The 19144-nt window shown below is 39.5% G+C and overlaps 1 protein-coding gene across 4 annotated transcripts in view; it reads right to left on the reverse strand.

Annotated features, from left to right (window-relative positions):
* Positions 1–19144, reverse strand: part of tctn2 (tectonic family member 2) — a 63755-nt gene that overhangs the window by 24048 nt on the left and 20563 nt on the right. For 3 of the 4 annotated variants that reach the window (XM_042101893.1, XM_042101889.1, XM_042101892.1), the window contains exons 3-14: positions 17900–18099; positions 16142–16262; positions 14944–15082; positions 14762–14857; positions 14509–14637; positions 13959–14033; positions 13786–13872; positions 11742–11859; positions 11446–11549; positions 10749–10881; positions 8533–8670; positions 7537–7625 (exon numbers count right to left, since the gene is read on the reverse strand). In XM_042101893.1, coding sequence (XP_041957827.1) covers positions 7537–7625; positions 8533–8670; positions 10749–10881; positions 11446–11549; positions 11742–11859; positions 13786–13872; positions 13959–14033; positions 14509–14637; positions 14762–14857; positions 14944–15082; positions 16142–16262; positions 17900–18099 — 1429 coding nt within the window. The remainder of the gene's footprint in view (positions 1–7536; positions 7626–8532; positions 8671–10748; positions 10882–11445; positions 11550–11741; positions 11860–13785; positions 13873–13958; positions 14034–14508; positions 14638–14761; positions 14858–14943; positions 15083–16141; positions 16263–17899; positions 18100–19144) is intronic. The other variant, XM_042101890.1, reaches the window with a different exon arrangement.

Genomic DNA, 19144 nt, shown 5'->3' on the forward strand with positions numbered 1-19144 from the left:
TCCACTAACAGAAATGAAATCCAACCCAAGCACTAGAGGATAGGCGAGGACATTAACAGCAAGCACCGCAGTTAGAACACTCCAGCTATGTCCATGCATACTGTACTCTAACACCTTGCAACCTACAGGATGGGTATTTGTACCGTTTGCAAGATACAGGGGTCCTTCATGCCATGGCTCAAGTTTCTCATTTGGAGCTTTAATTGTGTTCCACAAATCAAAACTCATTAAGCTATATGTAGCTCCAGTGTCTACCAGTGCCTTGCCCTGGCAGCGTCTGACTGTGACTGGCACTGCCAGCTGCCTCAATACTACCACTGGACCAGACTGGGGAGGCATGGAGTTTGTCTTAGGCCTAACAACAGGCTGAGACTTAAAGGAGGGCTGGTTACAACTCGTAACCGTGGAGACAGTACCCTTATTGGGGTTAGCCTGACGAGGACCAAAGCTTTTCACTGGCTGATTTCGAGGTTGAAACTGCGGACAGCTTCCAGGAGGGTGTGCGCTTTGGCAACGCCAGCACAAGAGAGGAGCAGGTGGTTTGAAATCAGCTTTTTGACTTCTCTTTGACAGTTCTGAGACGTGGACAGGGGCTTCAATTTTAGGAGTTTTAGTCATAAGGACCTTCTGCTCATACATTCTTTGATGTATTAGGTCTTTCTCAAGCTGCTGCCCAAGTCTAACAACTTCATCCACAGTGTGCGTGCGTCCACGCAGTTGGCTAACTAACTGAGGATTCATTGTTTTAAAAAGCATTTTAACAATCTCATCTTCCGTCGCTTCAGGCTTCCACCTCTTGTACAGGGCCTGGAATGCAAAGGTGAAATCCCTCACACTCTCATGGGGTAACTGAACTCTATGTCGGATTCTCTCCTCTAACTCATCTGCATAGTCTTCAGACAAGAACGATTCTAAGAACTGCCTCTCAAACTCAACCCAAGTGTGCACCTTTTCTCTGGCTATCTCCCACCAGTTACGTGCTGTGCCATGCAAGACATTCCTCATAGTGGCTAAGATCTCAGAATTGGACATGGGTCGCAGAGCAAGGAAGTCCTTACACTTAGAAATATACAAAAGTGGGTCAGTGTCATCATCTGAACCACCGAAAGAGGGAAAAATCAATTTGATTGGCAAATGCCGATCACCAGTATGGAGAACTGAAGGTAAAGCATCAGGTTTGGACTCGGGTTCGACATTAGTAGAAGACCTCTGTTGATAACCGATACCAGTAAAAGAGCTCACGACTCTTGAAGGTGGATAAGTTGGTGTAACATTCAACTCATTAACTTTTTCAGCAAGACTTTCAACTGAATCTTTGATGCCACAAATCTGTAACTGCAGGTCCTGCAGCTCAGGCTTAACTAGTCTATTCAGTTGGTCAGAGACAGAAATAGAAAAAGAATCCAATAAACCAGTGTGTGATGCTTTTAGAAGGGTCTGGAACTCAGTTGATGTCTGCTTAGAGTTCCACTGAATGTGTTCTATGCATTTTGAGAGTAACTCTCTGATGCGCTCTGCAATAGTATTAAGCAGGTCATCATTCGCTTTTTCCACTAAACGAGAAACATCCCCTTTAGCTTCAACAGCTTCTTTGGAAACATGCTTCAAGCCCTCCTCAAGCCATTGTCTCTGACAGGCAATGTTGCTTTCAAACACTGTTTTCATAGAATCAATGGCCTGGGAGAAAACCTCAAGATCAACTATTGTGCCCTCATCATTATCTGGAGGAGGTGGTGGGAAAACAAAATTGTCTATATCTGAAGAGTCTAACTCTACCCGTACACCAGGTGTAGGAATAGAAGGGGGTAGTAGAAGGGACATATCCTCAGAATCTGATATGGTCTCGACAGGGCCAAGCTGTTCCATGATTAAATTATTTTACTCTAATGTACCACAGATCAAAAGTACAGTAAGCAAATTCAGAAACTGATTACACAATGCTACAGTCAGTCAATACAAATGCAACACATCACATAGATTCAAATTCAAACAGGCCTGCAAGCTCTTATCTGAATGATACACAATTCAACAATGAAATTCAAAACACTTCCAAGTTCAAAAATAAGTACAATAAGTACAGTTTGAGCAATAGTTCGAGCCCCACGTTGGGCGCCAATATCTGTGGCGGTAGTGGGGTAGCGTAACGGTTGGGCGCCAGGTGGATTTATCCACCACCACTCAGACAGAGTGAAGATAAACTAAAGTTAAGAAATAATAACTAAATGGCTTTATAAAGCACCACAAACATTAAATGATTTTAACTCTAACTAAAAGACTTCAAGAAATGCAAACAGGTGTGTTCAAAAGTGGAATATATTGTTCAGGACACACATGAACACCACACAAGCAAACAAATCACAACAGCAGCAGCAGTCCATTCAGCCTATTTTTAGGTCAGGCCACTAGGAGGCGGTAGGCGGTAGCCTCGACAAAAAATGCAAAAAGGCAAGACGCAAAAAGGTCCAAAAACGAAAAGTATCTTCGGTCAAAAAAGACCTCTTCGGCCTAAGGCCACAATAAATTCAAACAGGTTAAACAGGCTATAACTAATTGGCTACTATAACATAGCCGACTGCTTCAAAGCTCCCAGTGTGGATAAACCAATAAACAAAACAACATTAAATAGCAAAATCACTTAACAAAAGAAGAGCTCTCCAAAACTAGAGCACAAACGTGATTGCTTTCAGTTTACAGTTTAGATTAGATTACAATAAAGGCAGGCCGGCGCCGGAGGAAAGGAAAATGTAGAAATAAAAATATCCCCAAAAGACAAAATAATAATCCCCAGGAAAACCCCTAAGGAAACCCTCCCCAGTAGCCTATGTAATCTATATTCAACTTAAAGTCGCGCCGCTCACGACTAAACAACAAGAGCGCTTTTAAAGAGCACAGGACAACACAGAGAAGTGGGCCAGCTGCTACAACCTCGCTACTGTCGCGTGTCTCCTGCAAACAATGGTAAAACAGTTCTAATGCAAGGAGATCACGGAGCGAATGGAGTGCACACCAAAGGACCAAACAACTCGCACAAAACTACTAGCTTACCCACGTTGCGTGACTCCTGCAAACAATGATAAGACAATTACAGCGCAAGGAGATCACGGAACGAATGGGGTAAGACAGGCCGACAGGCCAGGAACAACAACTTTGCTGCCGTGATCGCTTGCTGAACAATGATAAAACAGTTCGTTATTGCAAAGTGATCACGGAGCTCGGTTTGGACTAGACCAAACACGCACAAAACTCTGAACAACTCGGTGGAGTTATCAACCTGCCGAACAATGGAAAGACAGTTCTTTGAGGCTAGGCAATACTCACGGAGCGTCCGAGACAAGGACCAAACCAGGCCGCTCTCACAAGGCAAAACACTCTACCTGTCGTCACGTTCAGCCTACGCAGGGCAACACCAGCGAACCAAACACACAGCAGACGAAACACCGGTAGAGGAAACGAGAGAGGCGGAGACAGCGCTACCTGGGCTGTTATTTATAGACGCTGACCATCTTCCGTATGTAGCTGCCATGTTTTCATTACATTACTTTATTATAGGGGGTCAGGTTTGATCGCCACAACGTGGCCTAATAGTCAAGTTGTCGGAGTTTAGCCGAAACGTCTGCTAAATACAGTAACCATAGCAGAATCAATTCAGACACCTGCATGTATGATGTAACATGGCCTAACAATGTTAAATGATAATGGATAAAACTTTATTTGGGTCGATATATATGGTAAAAAGCATAAAGCATTTGTGAAATTGGCTGCCTATTACCGGATGGCTTGGGTCGCTTCCAGCATAGCTAGCCTGAGGTTCCCAAACTTAAAACTGCCAAGGCCCAATTTTCAACTCTGATGGGAGGGGGTGGTGGGTGGGTATATCCGAATGTTTGGCCAAAGACGTAGACGGCCCTGCCGATTTTGACAAGCTCACCCAGAGACTAAAGGCAGGATACATTCAGAAACTCGTATCTCACTCAAAACAGCATGAATGTTCCAAGTTTATGCGTGTGGAAGCAACAGAGACACAAAACAACCAGAAAAAAAAACAAATCCCAGAAAAAGTGATTTTTTCATAATATAATTTTTTCATAGTATGGGCACTCTAACAAACTTCACCCTTTTAAAGCACAATGATATCACGCAGCACCTGAAAATAGTAGGCTATAATGTTGGATGCATTGCCGGGAGTTATAGCCTACGGGAACTATTTTCAGGTGCTGAGTGATGTGATATTGTGCTGCTGCGCCCACGTTCCTTGATTATTACGCCTGAATGAGAGTATAGTTCCATTTCAAATCAACCAAGAAAATCGTCATGTTTCATTTTCCGTTCTTATTACACAAGAAGTTTTAAATAGGAAAATTACTGGAAATCGTCACTTTTGAAGCGTGGTGCTAGCGGGCGAGATGGTAATGGTCTAATCCAATTCAATGATCTATGCTAGGCTGGAGAACGGCTGGATGAACTGGAGAAAGATAAAAATCAATTGTTGAACTCAAGGTGGAAAATGAGCGTATTTCCCCAAATGCTGGCGTATCCCTTTAAAGTGTAATTCCAGTGAAAATTGACACAAGGGTGTTTTTCTGCATTAAAACACATCAAATAAGCCGTAAATTGTTAATAGAGGTGACCAAAGAATTTCTCCGGATAGCTTGACTGCGGTAAGTTTTCTTAATAAACTCCGGGTTCACTAACTAGGTTATTGGTGCTTTGTTTTATGTGTAGAGGCCCTAAGCAAGCTTGGTGGTTTGGTGCTGTTTTGAACAATATTACTGGTTAAAAAAAAATGCTATTTGGGAAGCGTTTAGCTAACTGCCCTTAGCTAATTTGCGATTTGGGGCTATAGCATACCAGGCCAAGCTCTGTAGTGGGTGATCAACGAAAATGACTGTCTCCACGGCTTATTTTATGTGTTTTAATGCAGAAAAACACCCTTGGGTCAATTTTTGCTGGAATTACACTTTAAAGCAACACCAAATAACTTGTCCACTATCGTACACACGCTATTTGTTTATCCAGCACCGGTTTGCAAATAACGATGTCCACAGACAAGGTAGAATATGTTGCATGATTTTATGAAAGTACGATGTATTGCGACATCAGGTGCAAGTCAAATTTGTAGTTTCTTATGTCTCATTCCATCGAACTACAGATCCGCTACCAGATCTGGCAAACTTCCGTAGTGTGGTTATAGCCGATAGAGGGCCGCGAAGCGAAAGCAGAAGTGCCGTTCACACTGTTAAGAGTTGATGAACCACTGAAACGATTTTGGAAACATTATTTTAAGGTACAAAAAACTCTTTGGTGTTAATATCAACATTGAGCTGCTTCATATAGTAATAAATAAAAAAAAAATACAAAAGAATAGCCTAATAAAGGTAGCAAATGTTCAGAGTAATGCCTGGACTCTATGCAAACCATTAAGGGTTGTCAAGTCTTAAAACAACGAAAACAAAGAATAAAGAAAAAACTGTAATTATATTTGCCGTTTGAGAGCACCTGATTGGAATAGAACGTACTCCATGTAAACAGACGGCACAAATCGGAGTAGTTTAATCGGAATGACAAAAAAACTGTCCATGTTAACGTGGCTTATATCTTGTCACTTCCTCTCTCTATCACTCTCGTATGAATTCAATCCAGACTATAGGAAATTGCCCCGTCGAATCTCCAGCCAGGTGGTGAATATTTACAATAGGCACTGTATATACACCGTGTTCCAAATTATTAAGCAAATTGGATTTAAGTGTCATAAACATTATTTTTTTTTAAACATTACAGTTTCAAGCAATATGGGAAAGAAAAAGGATCTCTCTGCTTCTGAAAAGCGTGAAGTTGTGCACTACCTTGGACAAGGTATGAAAACATTGCATATTTCCCAAAAACGTATGCGTGATCATGGTACTGTGAAGAAATTTGTAGCTGATTCAGAGCACAGGCGGGTTCATGCAGACAAAGGCATAATGAGGAATTTTCTGCCAGACAAATTCATAGGATTAAGAGAGCAGCTGCTAAAATGCCATTGCAAAGCAGCAAACAGGTATTTGAAACCACTGGTGCCTCTGGAGTCCCGTGAACCTCAAGGTGTAGGATTCTCAAGAAGATTGCAAGTGTGCATAAACCTACTATTCGGCCACCCCTAAACAATGCTCACAAGCAGAAATGGTTCCATTGGGCTCAGGAATACATGAAGAGTAATTTTCAAATAGTTTTGTTTATGGATGAGTGCTGTGCAATCCTAGATGGTCCAGATGGATGGAGTAATGGATGGTTGGTGAATGGCCACCATGTCCCAACAAGGCTGAGATGTCAGCAAGGAGGTGGCGGAGTCATGTTTTGGGCCAGAATCATGGGGAGAGAGCTGGTAGGCCCCTTTAGGGTCCCTGACAGTGTGAAATTGACTTCGGCAAAGTATGTAGTTTCTGACTGACCATTTTATTCCGTGGTACAAAAAGAAGAACCGTGCCTTCCGTAGCAAAATCATCTTTATGCATGACAATGCACCATCTCATGCTGCAAAGAACCTCTGGGTCATTGGCTGCTATGGCCATAAAAAGAGAGAAACTCATGGTGTGGCCCCCATCTTCCCCTGACCTCAACCCTATTGAGAACCTTTGGAGCATCATAAAGCAAAAAATCTATGAGGGTGGGAGGCAGTTCACATCCAAGCAGCTCTGGGGGGCTATTCTAACATTCTGGCAGCTCTGGGAGGCTATTCTGCCTCTGACATTAAAGCAGAAACTCTCCAAGAACTCACAAGTTCAATGGATGCAAGAATTGTGAAGGTGATCTCAATGAAGGGGTACTATGTTAACATGTAACTTGGCCTGTTAAAATGTTTTTGATTGAAATCACTTTTGATTTAATTTATATCACCTCCTAATGCTGCAAATTCAAATTTTAATTATACTCTAACGGTTGATGATTTGAAAATTATACTGACTGTCATTTGCATCAACTATTTAGAAAAATCTGAGAAAATTGTATAGGAACGTCACCTATTACCAACTGTCCCGTATTTCCGACCTCTTACGTGTGTCACTTAATATTCGTTTCTATACAAACCAAGACGGCGGATTCCTAAAGAAACGCAAGCACCCACACCGTGTATCTAAATTAGCTATGTACCAAAAATTAAATTTTACCGTGACTCGAAGAGCTGTAAACAGTGTTGTAAGGCTGCGTGTACAAATCCGCTTGGATCTCCAGTGGAAATTTCATTTGCTACGAGAATTCTCGGTCTAACCGTTGATGTGCCGTGAGGTTGGAAATAGGCACCCACCAGCCCAGCACTAAACCCTGGTAAGAACCAAACTAGATTTTGTTCAAATCTACACACCTATGGCTACTGAAAAATGTAAGGTTCATTTATCAAATGTTATTTTGAAGTATTTAGAATTTTCGAACGAAATGGTTGGTGATTGGTGGTTTTACGATAATTTGTATAATAATTTGGAACGCAGTGTATATATTTAAAATACAAATATCTCTACAAAGTATCTAAAGTTTTGTAAGCAAATAAGTACCAAATGCACTCACCTGTATAATATCTAGTGAGAGGAAATGTCAGCTCTGGCCAGCAGACATCATTCCTAGCACAGTCAAATTCTGTAAAGGTAATCTGGAATCTGTGGAATAAATAGCTGAATGTCTCAAAACACTACTTCAGTTGAATACAGTCAAATAAGGACAGGGGCATTCTGTACTGTTGGGACAATACATTTGAGAGTGGGGAATGGGAACATGGTCTACAATGTTCAAAGCTCAAAAGTCTTGGCTATAAATATTCTGTTTTTCAAATGTGCGCCTTTTTTGGAGGGCATCTCAGGGTGTTTTGAACATGAAGACACTGGGTTGCTCAAAGTGGGAAAACTATGTCTACAACAGAGCATTGACAAATCAACACTATAAAACAACGTAAGCCAAAGTAACTACCCAATCCCAAGTAAAGAATAGAGCCGCAACTGACATTTTGGAATCCAACAATGCACTCACATGTGGTGAGATGTAAGAGACTTTATCCAAAGAAGTAATTAGAATAGGCTAGGTTTATAAGTCAGGCTCCGTGTTAAACAGTCCATCGCCAAAATTATTGTAAATTAGGGCATTTACTATTACCAATATTGAAAGGGAATTAAGTTAAGGAGTTAATTAAGACCATTTAATTACTCAAGTAGACCATCAATGGGACGAGTTATTATTATCCATTCTCAGATGCGTGTGGACTAATAGACCGGAGCTGTACTATAGCCTGCTCTGGCCTGCGGGCCGCCGTCTATTGGCCATGAAAAATACTGGCCCTCGGCCAAAGTTACTGGCCGACCCCTGAGTTGACTCCCATTGGTTACAATCTCATGTATATAAGCTCAGTTCCCTGAAGGAAAACACAATCCTATGATTGAGGTGGATCATTCTGAAAGAATGTATGATCAACATATGTTTCATTTTTTATTGATTACTCAGGGCTATAGTTCTTAAAGTTAACTTGGCTTTACTGATATTTTAGGCTATATTAGGTAATGAAGTTCTGCTCACCTTGTTTTGGGAGGAGTACTGAGCGACAATTCTTCACTGAAGGTGATGGTGGAGGTGAGAGGAAAATACTGAGTTGTATTGAGATCCTGACAGTAAGTTCCAGTTTCACACTGTAACCTCCATGTTGTTGGTTTGAGACTGAAAAAAAAAACCATGGATGTACATATGACACATATGGTAATAAAATACAGAATTTAATTTAAATGATGCAGTATTCCAATTTGTTCAATTCAGTTAATTACTTCAGTCAGAATTACACATTTGTGTTTCATAACTTATAATGGTAAAGACATGCTGATGAATATGAAAGCATCGAAAAAAGCAACTATAGAATTTTGAAGCTAAGGATTTCAAGATCTGTGCTCGAGTAGCGGCAGCCAGCTGGTCCATAGCTGTGCATACGTTGGTAAACCTCCCTCCCAACGCCTTAAGAGTCATGCTAGTGAGAGAGCTAGCTAGCAGCCTGGGCTCTTAGCTCGATTGCTAGCATGCTCAACTTCTGATCCTAGGAGTTGTGTTTGCGGGCTCGAGTCCGGCGCGTGCAGGGCTGAGCCGTGCGGTCAAACACAACATAGGTTACACTAGGTTACTGAAGAACATTGATTGATTTGACATTGCAAATCAAGCAGCTTGCACACTGCCCCAACAAACGGCAACAAACTCCAACATTTACCCACAGTTGGGTGAGTGTGCGCTGGCCGTTTGTTGGATGAAGTTGTCGTTGGTTAGATGGAGTTTTCCAACAAACTGCTCTTAGAGTACTCTTACAGTTTGTTCCCTTGACAAGCCTTGACAAACCTCTTCCCTTGATAGCCTATATTAATGTCCTAAATTTCTGTGACCACAGTTATCTTATCAGTGTTTTCATAACATGTTTCATACTGTAGCCTACATTCAACACAGCATTTTTGGTCATTGCTTTTAACCTACTTTACTGAAAGCAATATGTTGCATGCCATTATGTAGGCTAGGCCTACAATCCACCCGCCTGGCCATGCAAATTACGGGACTTTTCCGGGCGAAATAACAAAACGGGAGGGCGCTGGGAGATGACCATGAAATAGGCTACGGGAGACACCCAAAAACTGGAGTGTTGGCTGGTAGCCTATGCCCAATGTTCACAAACCGCCGCCACCTTCGACTGTGTGCAACTTTCCAGTGCTACTGGGCTGCACGGAAAGGAAAATTAATATAATGTTGCAAGAAAATTGCTACCAGGCCAGGCCACAAAAAAAAAAGAAAAACGGTAGCCTACAATTGAACAATATTGCTTTCTAATAAGATAAACATATAATTATTACAGGCTATGTATGCATGCAGGCTAGGCTCCTTGTTGAATAGGCTGCAATCTTTTACATGTGCACTTAAACGTGACATTAGGAACACCTGGGTTAACACGGTCACATTTAACAAGGATTTCCTGTTAAATAAAACCAAAATTGAAATAAGAAAATAGAGGTGACAAAAGTTAGTCTTGTCTGTTACTGTGTGGGCACTGTGGACTGCCAGTTGGTTTTCTGAATTTAAAGACTGCCAACTGACGAATGCCAACTTTAGAATGTTGGGGTTTGTTGCCATTCGTTGGGACAGTGTGCACGCTGCTTTAATGAAGTTTACCCAGTATTGTAGAGACATTGATCACTGAAGAACTGTACATGTTTGTTTTAGCATTTTCAGATGTTTTCAGCTTTTGGAGTACACTAATAAAATCTAACAAAGTGTTACCAATCTTATATCAAGGTCAAAAAATCTGTTTGGTATTGTTTTCAGCATAAAGAGACTTACCTAGTGCTTTCTCTTAAAATCATTTGACTTAAAATTAAGATGTTTCATCAAGAAAACAAGCAAATTTGTCAGGCTTTTCCCAAATCACAGAAGTAACGTCAACGCAGCAGAGAGTAGAAGCAATCAGACAAGTGTTATTTATTCTTGTGAACCCAATATTGTGTCTTGTCTTGTGGGCTGAGTGTATTTTTACACCCCTACAGTTTAGCCTATGGTTATATTTGCTTAGAAGACATTTATCCAAAAGCAGCTACAAGAACAATTTATCAGGGAAGGCTTAAGCTAAATAAATTTCTAAGACTCATTTTGGTTCCCTCAAAACTCTTGACAAGTCACCATTTAAGCAATTGTTGGGTTTGCAACTGTGTGCTTAATACTTTCTTTCCACCATCAGCCACCACTGATTTAGTGTCATGTGTCATGAGACTTACTGAATTTTTACAGCTGTTATCTCAGTCTGTAGTCCACCACTGCAGTAGATAACAACATGGAGTTGAGAAGGGACACCCTCACACAGACCAGGGAAGGCAGGACTTATAATTGTTCTGGAGTTATGTACAACACCTAATGGAAGAGACGGGAAGAATATCAAAAATGCTACTGAGGAGAACATTTCCAAGAATAATTGTTATACTACTGTTCAAATGTGATATATAATCTGACAGCAAATTAAAATGTATACCTTATACATATATACATACAAATTAAAATACATTTTAATTTGTTGTCAGATTATATAGCACATTTGAACAGTAGTTGTATCAAAGAGCTTTCCAGTCAAACACAACCCATTTCAAAAACAGTTGGAACACTGTGTAAAATCTAAATAACAACAGAATGTGATGATCGGCATATCATGTATACCCACATTTATTTGCAAAAAGACAAAGACAAAAACTCATTTCAAAACTGAGAAATGTTTTGCAGAGATCCCAGAGAAATGTAAAGTAAAGATGGGGACATATTCCCTGATTCTGATTCTGATTGAAGTAGTACTGCTTCCAAACTGAACAGGTTGGTTTCTTTTTAAACTGAACTAAATGTGGGCAATATACATGTGAACCTAGATACAGGCAAACGGGGTATAATTGTGATGACATTCACTGTAGCATATTTGATGTTACTCACTGGTAACATTCACCCAGTCAGCCAGGCTGTAGAAGTTAGGATTTCCATTCCTAGCAATGAGTGTAGAGGTCACTAACGATGTTAACATGGTTTGGACAGCATCTCTAGAAAAAGTAAATCCAAAAATAAAAACACATTGACAACAAGAACATCTGATTCAGCTGTTTTGGTGATTAAACAATTGACTGGGGCTTTGTGAAGAAAGCCTAATTTCAAACACACTTTTAACACAATGTATACACGTACCCATGTAAAATTATCTTACAGAGTTTGTTGTTAAGGTTAACCTACAGTACCTGAGCCTGCTACATTCAGTGAAGTTATCCAGGCTAACAGGAAACATGCAGCCTGAGGTGGAGTTGACTCCAAAAAGCACAGGTCTCATGCTAGCAGACTCACAGAGCCCATGTTCACCTGATGAAAGATGAAAAAAAGGTCTTTAAGAGGTACTTAAGAATACTGCTCTGATAGAAAGTATTATTTTATAAATATTTTCAATCAGTTATAGATTCCTTGAATTATCTTCGTAAACATATAAATTAAAGAATTGATAACATGAAGGGGATAAAAACAACAATGTGACTGTGGTTTTTCATTGTATGTTGTACAGTCACTTGGCATGACCTCATTGAGAGCTTTCTCGGGAGATCATCATACATACAATACAATCCTAAAATGTTTCACCTTAAATACATATGTGATAACTTAAATGTGACACATGGTGACAGTGTAAGAAATAACTTCCCAACTGTATCGTGAACTGTAAATTACACTATATGGGCCATGGAAATGACAGGCAATTCATTCACTTCTGATTTCAAAATGAAAAACACTAGGAGATCTTGTATGACAACTTTGCATGAATATTCTTTGCAAGAATATCTGTGACCACAGATATTGCTGTGGCAGCTCTCTCAATTTGGCAACATACTAGTTGTCGTACATTTTGAAAACAAAGGTCTAATATTTCTATTTTAATTAGGGATGTCAAACGACTAAAATTAACCAATTAATCTCATATTTTAAATTGAATTAATCGTGATTAATCACAATTAAAAACAATATTGCCCCATAAAAACTAAAGCTTCTTAAATAGCATTTTAAATACAAAATAAATCACCAAATTGACGAGTAACCACAAAGGATGTATATTTGTGACACAACACTTTAATAGCATCATAAACCACACACAGAACTATGTAGTTTCAGAGAGAAAACTTGAGCCAGTAAAGAGCCATGCGTATGCACCAAGAACTATATTAACAACAAAAAAATATTAGATGAACAGAAGGACAAAGATGGAGAGAGTGTTTGTTTGGTGGTGGTGTGTGTGTGTGTGTGTGTGTGTTTGTGTCTGAGTGAGAGAGAGAGAGAGAGAGAGAGAGATTCTCCTCTGTTCACCTTTTAAGTGGGTAGGGGGTCAATCTGGAATGGGACAGCACAGCACTTAGTTTACAGCAGCGTGCACACAGCGCATCACTGTCCATTTAACTCAAATTTATGATCCAATTAGCAATTAGGAAGTAATGTACAGTTCACTTGTAACTACTGTATGTTAAACTAGGATATTCAGTGAATTTCGCTAATTTTGACAAGATACTTTTGAAAATATGGGCATATAATGAAAGACATATATATATATATATGTGTATATATATATATATATATGTGTATATGTGAGAAATAGAGAGAGAGAGAGAGAATAGAGCATACAGTAGAGTGCATATCTCCACCATGGAGGTTATGTTTTCATTGCTATCTGTTACTTGGTTGGTTTGTTAGTAGTATTAGGCAATGGGCCAAAGAAAAACTAAACTAAACACTAAACAAGCATTTTGTGTGTACATATTTTGTATTTCTTTACGTCATTATCGCAAAGACATGTATGTATTGCTTTACAGCTTTTGTTGGCACTGCATGAGAACTGCAAAGAGTCAATTGATCTAAATAAACGTCTCCTCCCATTATAGAAAGTGAAAGTTAACCAAGGGTTCGTCCTTGGCCCATGGTCCAGTAAATGTCATGAGAATCGGGTTAATCTGTTGCTCAGGTGAGTGGTCACTCAATTAATTTCTCCAAAGCTAGGGACACCATCTCAAAATGAAAATAGGACTCCATGTGACCTTAACCTTTGTATCTAAATCAGAAAATGTACGCTTTGGAAGTAACAGTGCAGAGTTTAGTGAAGATGTGTCAACCCCTTTGGGAGATATCACTCAACTGTATTGTTACAGATGGAACTATGCACATCAGTCCACATAGCATGGGCAGAGGTATAATTATTCAGTTGTAAACAGTTAAACATATATTACAGATAAAAATAGTCAAATCCATAGTTACCTGAATGCCATAAATTCAAGGCAGCTCTGTGTATGACCATGCTTGGTGACATCACACCACCAACGACATGCTTTCCAACTAGGTAACCTAAATCATAAAAGACGTTTAGAAGAAATTCACTAGACCAACAGGTTATATTACATGTTAGGAGCACCACATTATTACAAACTAACCTGACACCCCCGAGTGACTTGAAGCTGCAATATCTCCATTCACAAATGTTACAGAGATTTTGGTGATCAATGGCACTAAACAGAAAAGCAGGAAAGCATGGAAAACTGTGTTACAAATTGGACAAAAATGGAAAGCACCCCCATAAATATACCTGCAAATCATGTGTTCTACCTACCTTCCGTAACCTTTTTTTTTTTTTTTTTTTTAAATGAGACAGTCTAGCCCTAAAGAACAGAATGAGATGCCTCTGTTACTTACAGTACGTCATGGTCTAAGCCCAGAGCCTTCTTGATCTTTCAAACTGTTTTGCTTTGCAACCATATTCATGAAAGGCAACTTCAATGCTTTCATGCTCTAAGTTGTGCACTCATATTAGGTATTGTAAGTACAGAACTATGCAAATTGGAACACAGTCCTGGTCTACACATCTAGCCTTAGAACCATCCAGCCCCCAGAATAGGCTTTAAAAGTGTTGCATTTACAGTATATTTTGTTCAGTGTATTTTAGCTGTATAATAATCCATATCAAATAATCAGCAATAGACTTACAGTGGTGGTCCAAAAAGACATTTCCAAAGGTGCGCACAAGAGTGATACCAGAAAGGCCTTCTCTTCTCCAATAAAAAGTGTAATTCCAGGCCAAGGTCACATTCTCACACAAAACCATATGAGATTCTGCTGATCAATACAAAAGGGCAGATATATAGACAAATAGACTTTCTATTTAAATTATATGAACATTTTATATTATAGAAAAAATATACTGCACTTCAATTGAACCTCAATATAATTACACACTGACCTGATAAATTATTGGCATTTTGGGAATTTGGGGCCCACGACACAGAGGGTGTTTGGTCAGTTCCTAACTTGTGAGTTACATCGATAGTCACTAACCCTGAGCAAAAAGGAATGAAAACAAATTTGATTTCGGTATTGCTTAGTAGTCATATAATCACCACCCATAAACTGTTGAAAAATTACCTCCATGGCCATCTCTTATATCCTCTGCCAGATTAGTTGGCAAGGGTGGGCAGAAGAGGGGGAATCTGATGCATTCAGTCTGAACATTTTCCAGGAAACCTACAGGTGTGTTTTCCATACATTGGCCAAGCAATGACCTCTAAACATGGGAGAGATTGTAGATCAGCAGATAGGAATAAACTCTGAGTGCAAAGACTATAAAAATGCTCTTGTGATGTGTGTGTGTGTGTGTGTGTGTGTATGAGTGTGGCTATGGTAGGGGTTTCCCCAACTAGGGATTTTCATGGTTGAATCTGATTCGTCTTACAAATCTTCGACTAATAACGGAATCAAGTCTTCTCTTGGAAAAGATAAAGCTACACATCTCTCATTTGCTCTTCCTTTGGTAAGTCCATACCAAGATGATACCAAGAAGAACCCAATGTGTACATCTAAGCATTATAACAGCATCTCCTCCAAAGGGGGACATGGTCGCTTTAACAACATGCATAGACAGCAAAGAATCTTTGCAACACACAAGTTAATAGTAGTTATATGGTCCGTGAACATTCACATGAATGTGTTTCGTTAAGACCAAGTGTAGTTAAGCCTAGGTGTAAGTTTGGTCGGCGCAACCAACTAACCAACTTCACAGTTTAGACCAGGCCTGATAAAGACCAGTTGGTGCAACTGGCCCCAGACACCTAGGGACCTATTATCATCAGCTTACAATATGACAGAAAATTCAGGAATAATGTGATATCTGTGTGCTGAGTATGCCGTGAGCAATTCAATTGAGAATTCAGACACATCCGACGGCCCCATACGGTTACATGCACACAATGCAGGGAGACCATCAACACATTTTGAATTGCCTGAATATCACCCGATTCATATTGTAAAAGCAGAGTGAGTGAGTTAGTGGGCCATTGCTAGAAAAATTGCTGTCCTGTGTCTTGTTGAATGATGTTTATTATTCATCCAACAGGTGGTGGGAGGGTCAAACCTTCCTTTTTGTCTACTAAATCTTTTATATAATGGCATCCATATAACTGCATAGGTCACTGGGCTGATGGGCCTGTATGCAAGGACTGATTTCTGCTGCAGCACAATTCCATTTGCATTTCCTTGCTGATGTAGAAATGTAGATCTAGTTATTATCCACAAACACCTATAGAAGTTAGCTATTGGAATACACAGCAAGAATACCAATTCTCACCTGTGGAATGGTGAAATATTCATCTGTGGCAGTAATGATTGGCCTTCCTTGCCTATAACTGGTCGCAGAATGTGGAAGGGTCAGCTTTGGATTTTTAAATGATGGAGTACCCTTGGGAGCCCTATAGAGAGAAAGTGTAGAACCAACCATAATCTTTACACTGCTAGCACACCCAACAGTATTTGACTGTAAATGAGGTACCACTTTAAAATGAGGGTATACTTACAAAGGGTTTATGAATTAATTTATAAATGTTGGTAATGAAATTGTAAAGACTTTACAAACTATTAATAACCCGTTATAACCCTTAATAACCTAAATAGGGATGTAACGGTATGAAAATTTAACCTCACGGTCATAGTGACCAAAATTATCACGGTTTACGGTATTATCGCGGTATTTTTAAAAAATATGTTCAGAAAGCACTGATAGGCCTACACAAGCTGAAATAGTTTCAAAAGTGTCCTGTTCACTTTTTCCTTGGTCATGTTTAATTGGCTATATACTTATAGCTTAACTTACCCTACCATGACTTGGAGTTTGCTATTTTTGTTATTTGGATCCAATGAGTGAGACCAAAGTAAATGTTCGAAATAAAACTTTAGGCTACTGTATTCTCCTGATAACATGAGAGGAATGGATTTAATGTGGACGCGAACATAGAAAGACGCAGAGTGGCTACATGATACAGTGCACGTTTTGTGGTGAAAATGTTCCGCCTTTTAAAATCAGGTGGAGCCTAATCCGAGTCCCAGTTAAAACCATCAATTAGACAATAGAATTAGTAGGGTACCAGTTTTTTGTTTCATTGTACCAGGCCTACTGTCAAAAGCAGGCTCGGATGAAGCTGGGAGGGATTAAACACATGGTTTCCACACCGTGGTAATCAACCACAATAATTATGATATTTGAAATGAAAACGGTAATTGTTATCGTCAACATTTTTATTGCGGTTTACCATTATACCGGTAATCGTTACATCCCTAAACCTAGATAATAATCACCTTTTGGTTGTGAAATAGTGATCCCATATTCATTTGTTCAGCCTCAGATCTCATTGGTTTTAGCTTACTTTGTCCAGCCAGCATCCTTGATATTTATTGTTCACTACACATAGTGCCACCACTTCAACTACGCACATCACAGACTATGGCTCTTTTCAAAATGGCAGCGGCGGAGAAAGGGCCCCATTCCTGTCCATGTTATGCCCTCAAGTCATTGGATATGAGGTACTACCTAGTACCTACCTAGCAGAGTGTATTTTGGGGATTTTATAATGCACCTGACACAACAGCAGAAACCCTTTTTCGTTGCATCAAGGACATCTTGAGACTGAACCTTCCTTTGGAAAAAATCCCACAAAAAAAATCAACGCACGGTTTTGTTTTGCACCTGGAGCATCAGAGACTCAAATGGATGTAAATAAGTAGAAAGTAGCAGTAGAGTAGAGAAGTAGAGAAAGTAAGTAGAAAAAGTGAGTTTTGCATATACATAGACATGAATAAATGGTCATAAATTTAATGCCAAAAAATTGTCAAGGTGGACAAAGAATCCGAGCAATGTCACAGATGTCAAAAAAGCTGACTGGACAAAGCTAAAACTACTGCGATCCAAAGATGAACAATATGAATATGGGATCGCTATTTGGCATTTACTGTTTTCTTATGTGTAAACTGTATATTAATGGTTTGTAAAGTTTCAACAACTTCATTAATAACCTATTTATAAATAATTTCAGTAGACCCACTGAATGCTTACACGGTCTTTCCATTATAATGGAGTCCCAGCAGTGGATTGTTTTCTGCTGGTGATGTGACACACAGAAAAAGAAACCAGTCTGGTGTATTTTCAGAGGTTTGATTAGAGCACTGGTAGTCCGGGATATGACTGGCATTACCACCCAATGGTCCAGGCAGACAATAGGACTCAAACAACTGGCTGACAGTAAAGGAACAATCCTGACAGAAAATAGGAGTGTAGAAAGAGAGAGAGAGAAATAAATGTTATCTTCAGTCTCAAGAATACATTGAATACATATTAGGAGACATAGGAACATTAAATACTGTATACATATTAGGACAGAGGTGGGACCAAGTCACTGTTTGGCAAGTCACAAGTAAGTCCCAAGTCTTAGCACTCAAGTCCAAGTCAAGTCCCAAGTAAATACAGAGAAGGGCAAGTCGAGTCCAAGTCCAAGTCTCATCAAAGCCAAGTCGAGTCCAAGTCCAAGTCCCAATCTTTTTCAAGTCCTGAACAAGTCATCAGGTACTCTTCACTTAATAATGGCATTATTAGACTATCGATCATAATTTTAACACTTCCATCTAATCCACAGATTTTTTTTTTATAAATACAGATTAAAATATGTTCAATGTTTCTGTCTTGAAATCTTTTACGATATATGCATGCGCATACAATATACACATGTGCATACCTGAGTAATCTGTACAAAACGGATAGCTACATGACAAATAAAAATATTGTTTTTCCAAATTTCGGAGCCCACTGTAAGGATGAGTAATAATTTGACTGATGGCATTTCACTGCGCTAGGCCACAGATTTGCCTGCAAACAATTTATTAGGCTGTCTGCCAGTGGCGACTCATAAGGGAAGCCAAGGTCAACACTTTTATATTATTTAAAAGATAATAATGACACAGTAATTTTGTTTTAAAGTATTCGTTTCTTAAGAAATACTACACATGTGATGCTGTTTATCTCATTTGTAAATGGTGCACTGTCACTTTAAGCCCATTGTGTGCCACTGTCCACACATTCTCATAATGATCTTTTTTACCAGCTCCATTCCTATGGCTAGTCCACAAACTCAAACATTGTTTGTGCCACATGAATAGCACAATATTAACAATGATAAGCATTATATTAAGTTGGCACAAACAGCTTTCATTCCTTTGGAAATAGATGCATGTATGACATGATGCTTGCTTGACATTTTCTGTTTGCAATTAAATGTGAATTATGAGCCTGGTAGCCAGTAGCCAC

The sequence above is a fragment of the Alosa sapidissima genome, chromosome 8 (genome assembly GCF_018492685.1).
Source record: "Alosa sapidissima isolate fAloSap1 chromosome 8, fAloSap1.pri, whole genome shotgun sequence".
NCBI classification, from domain to species: Eukaryota; Metazoa; Chordata; class Actinopteri; order Clupeiformes; family Clupeidae; genus Alosa; species Alosa sapidissima.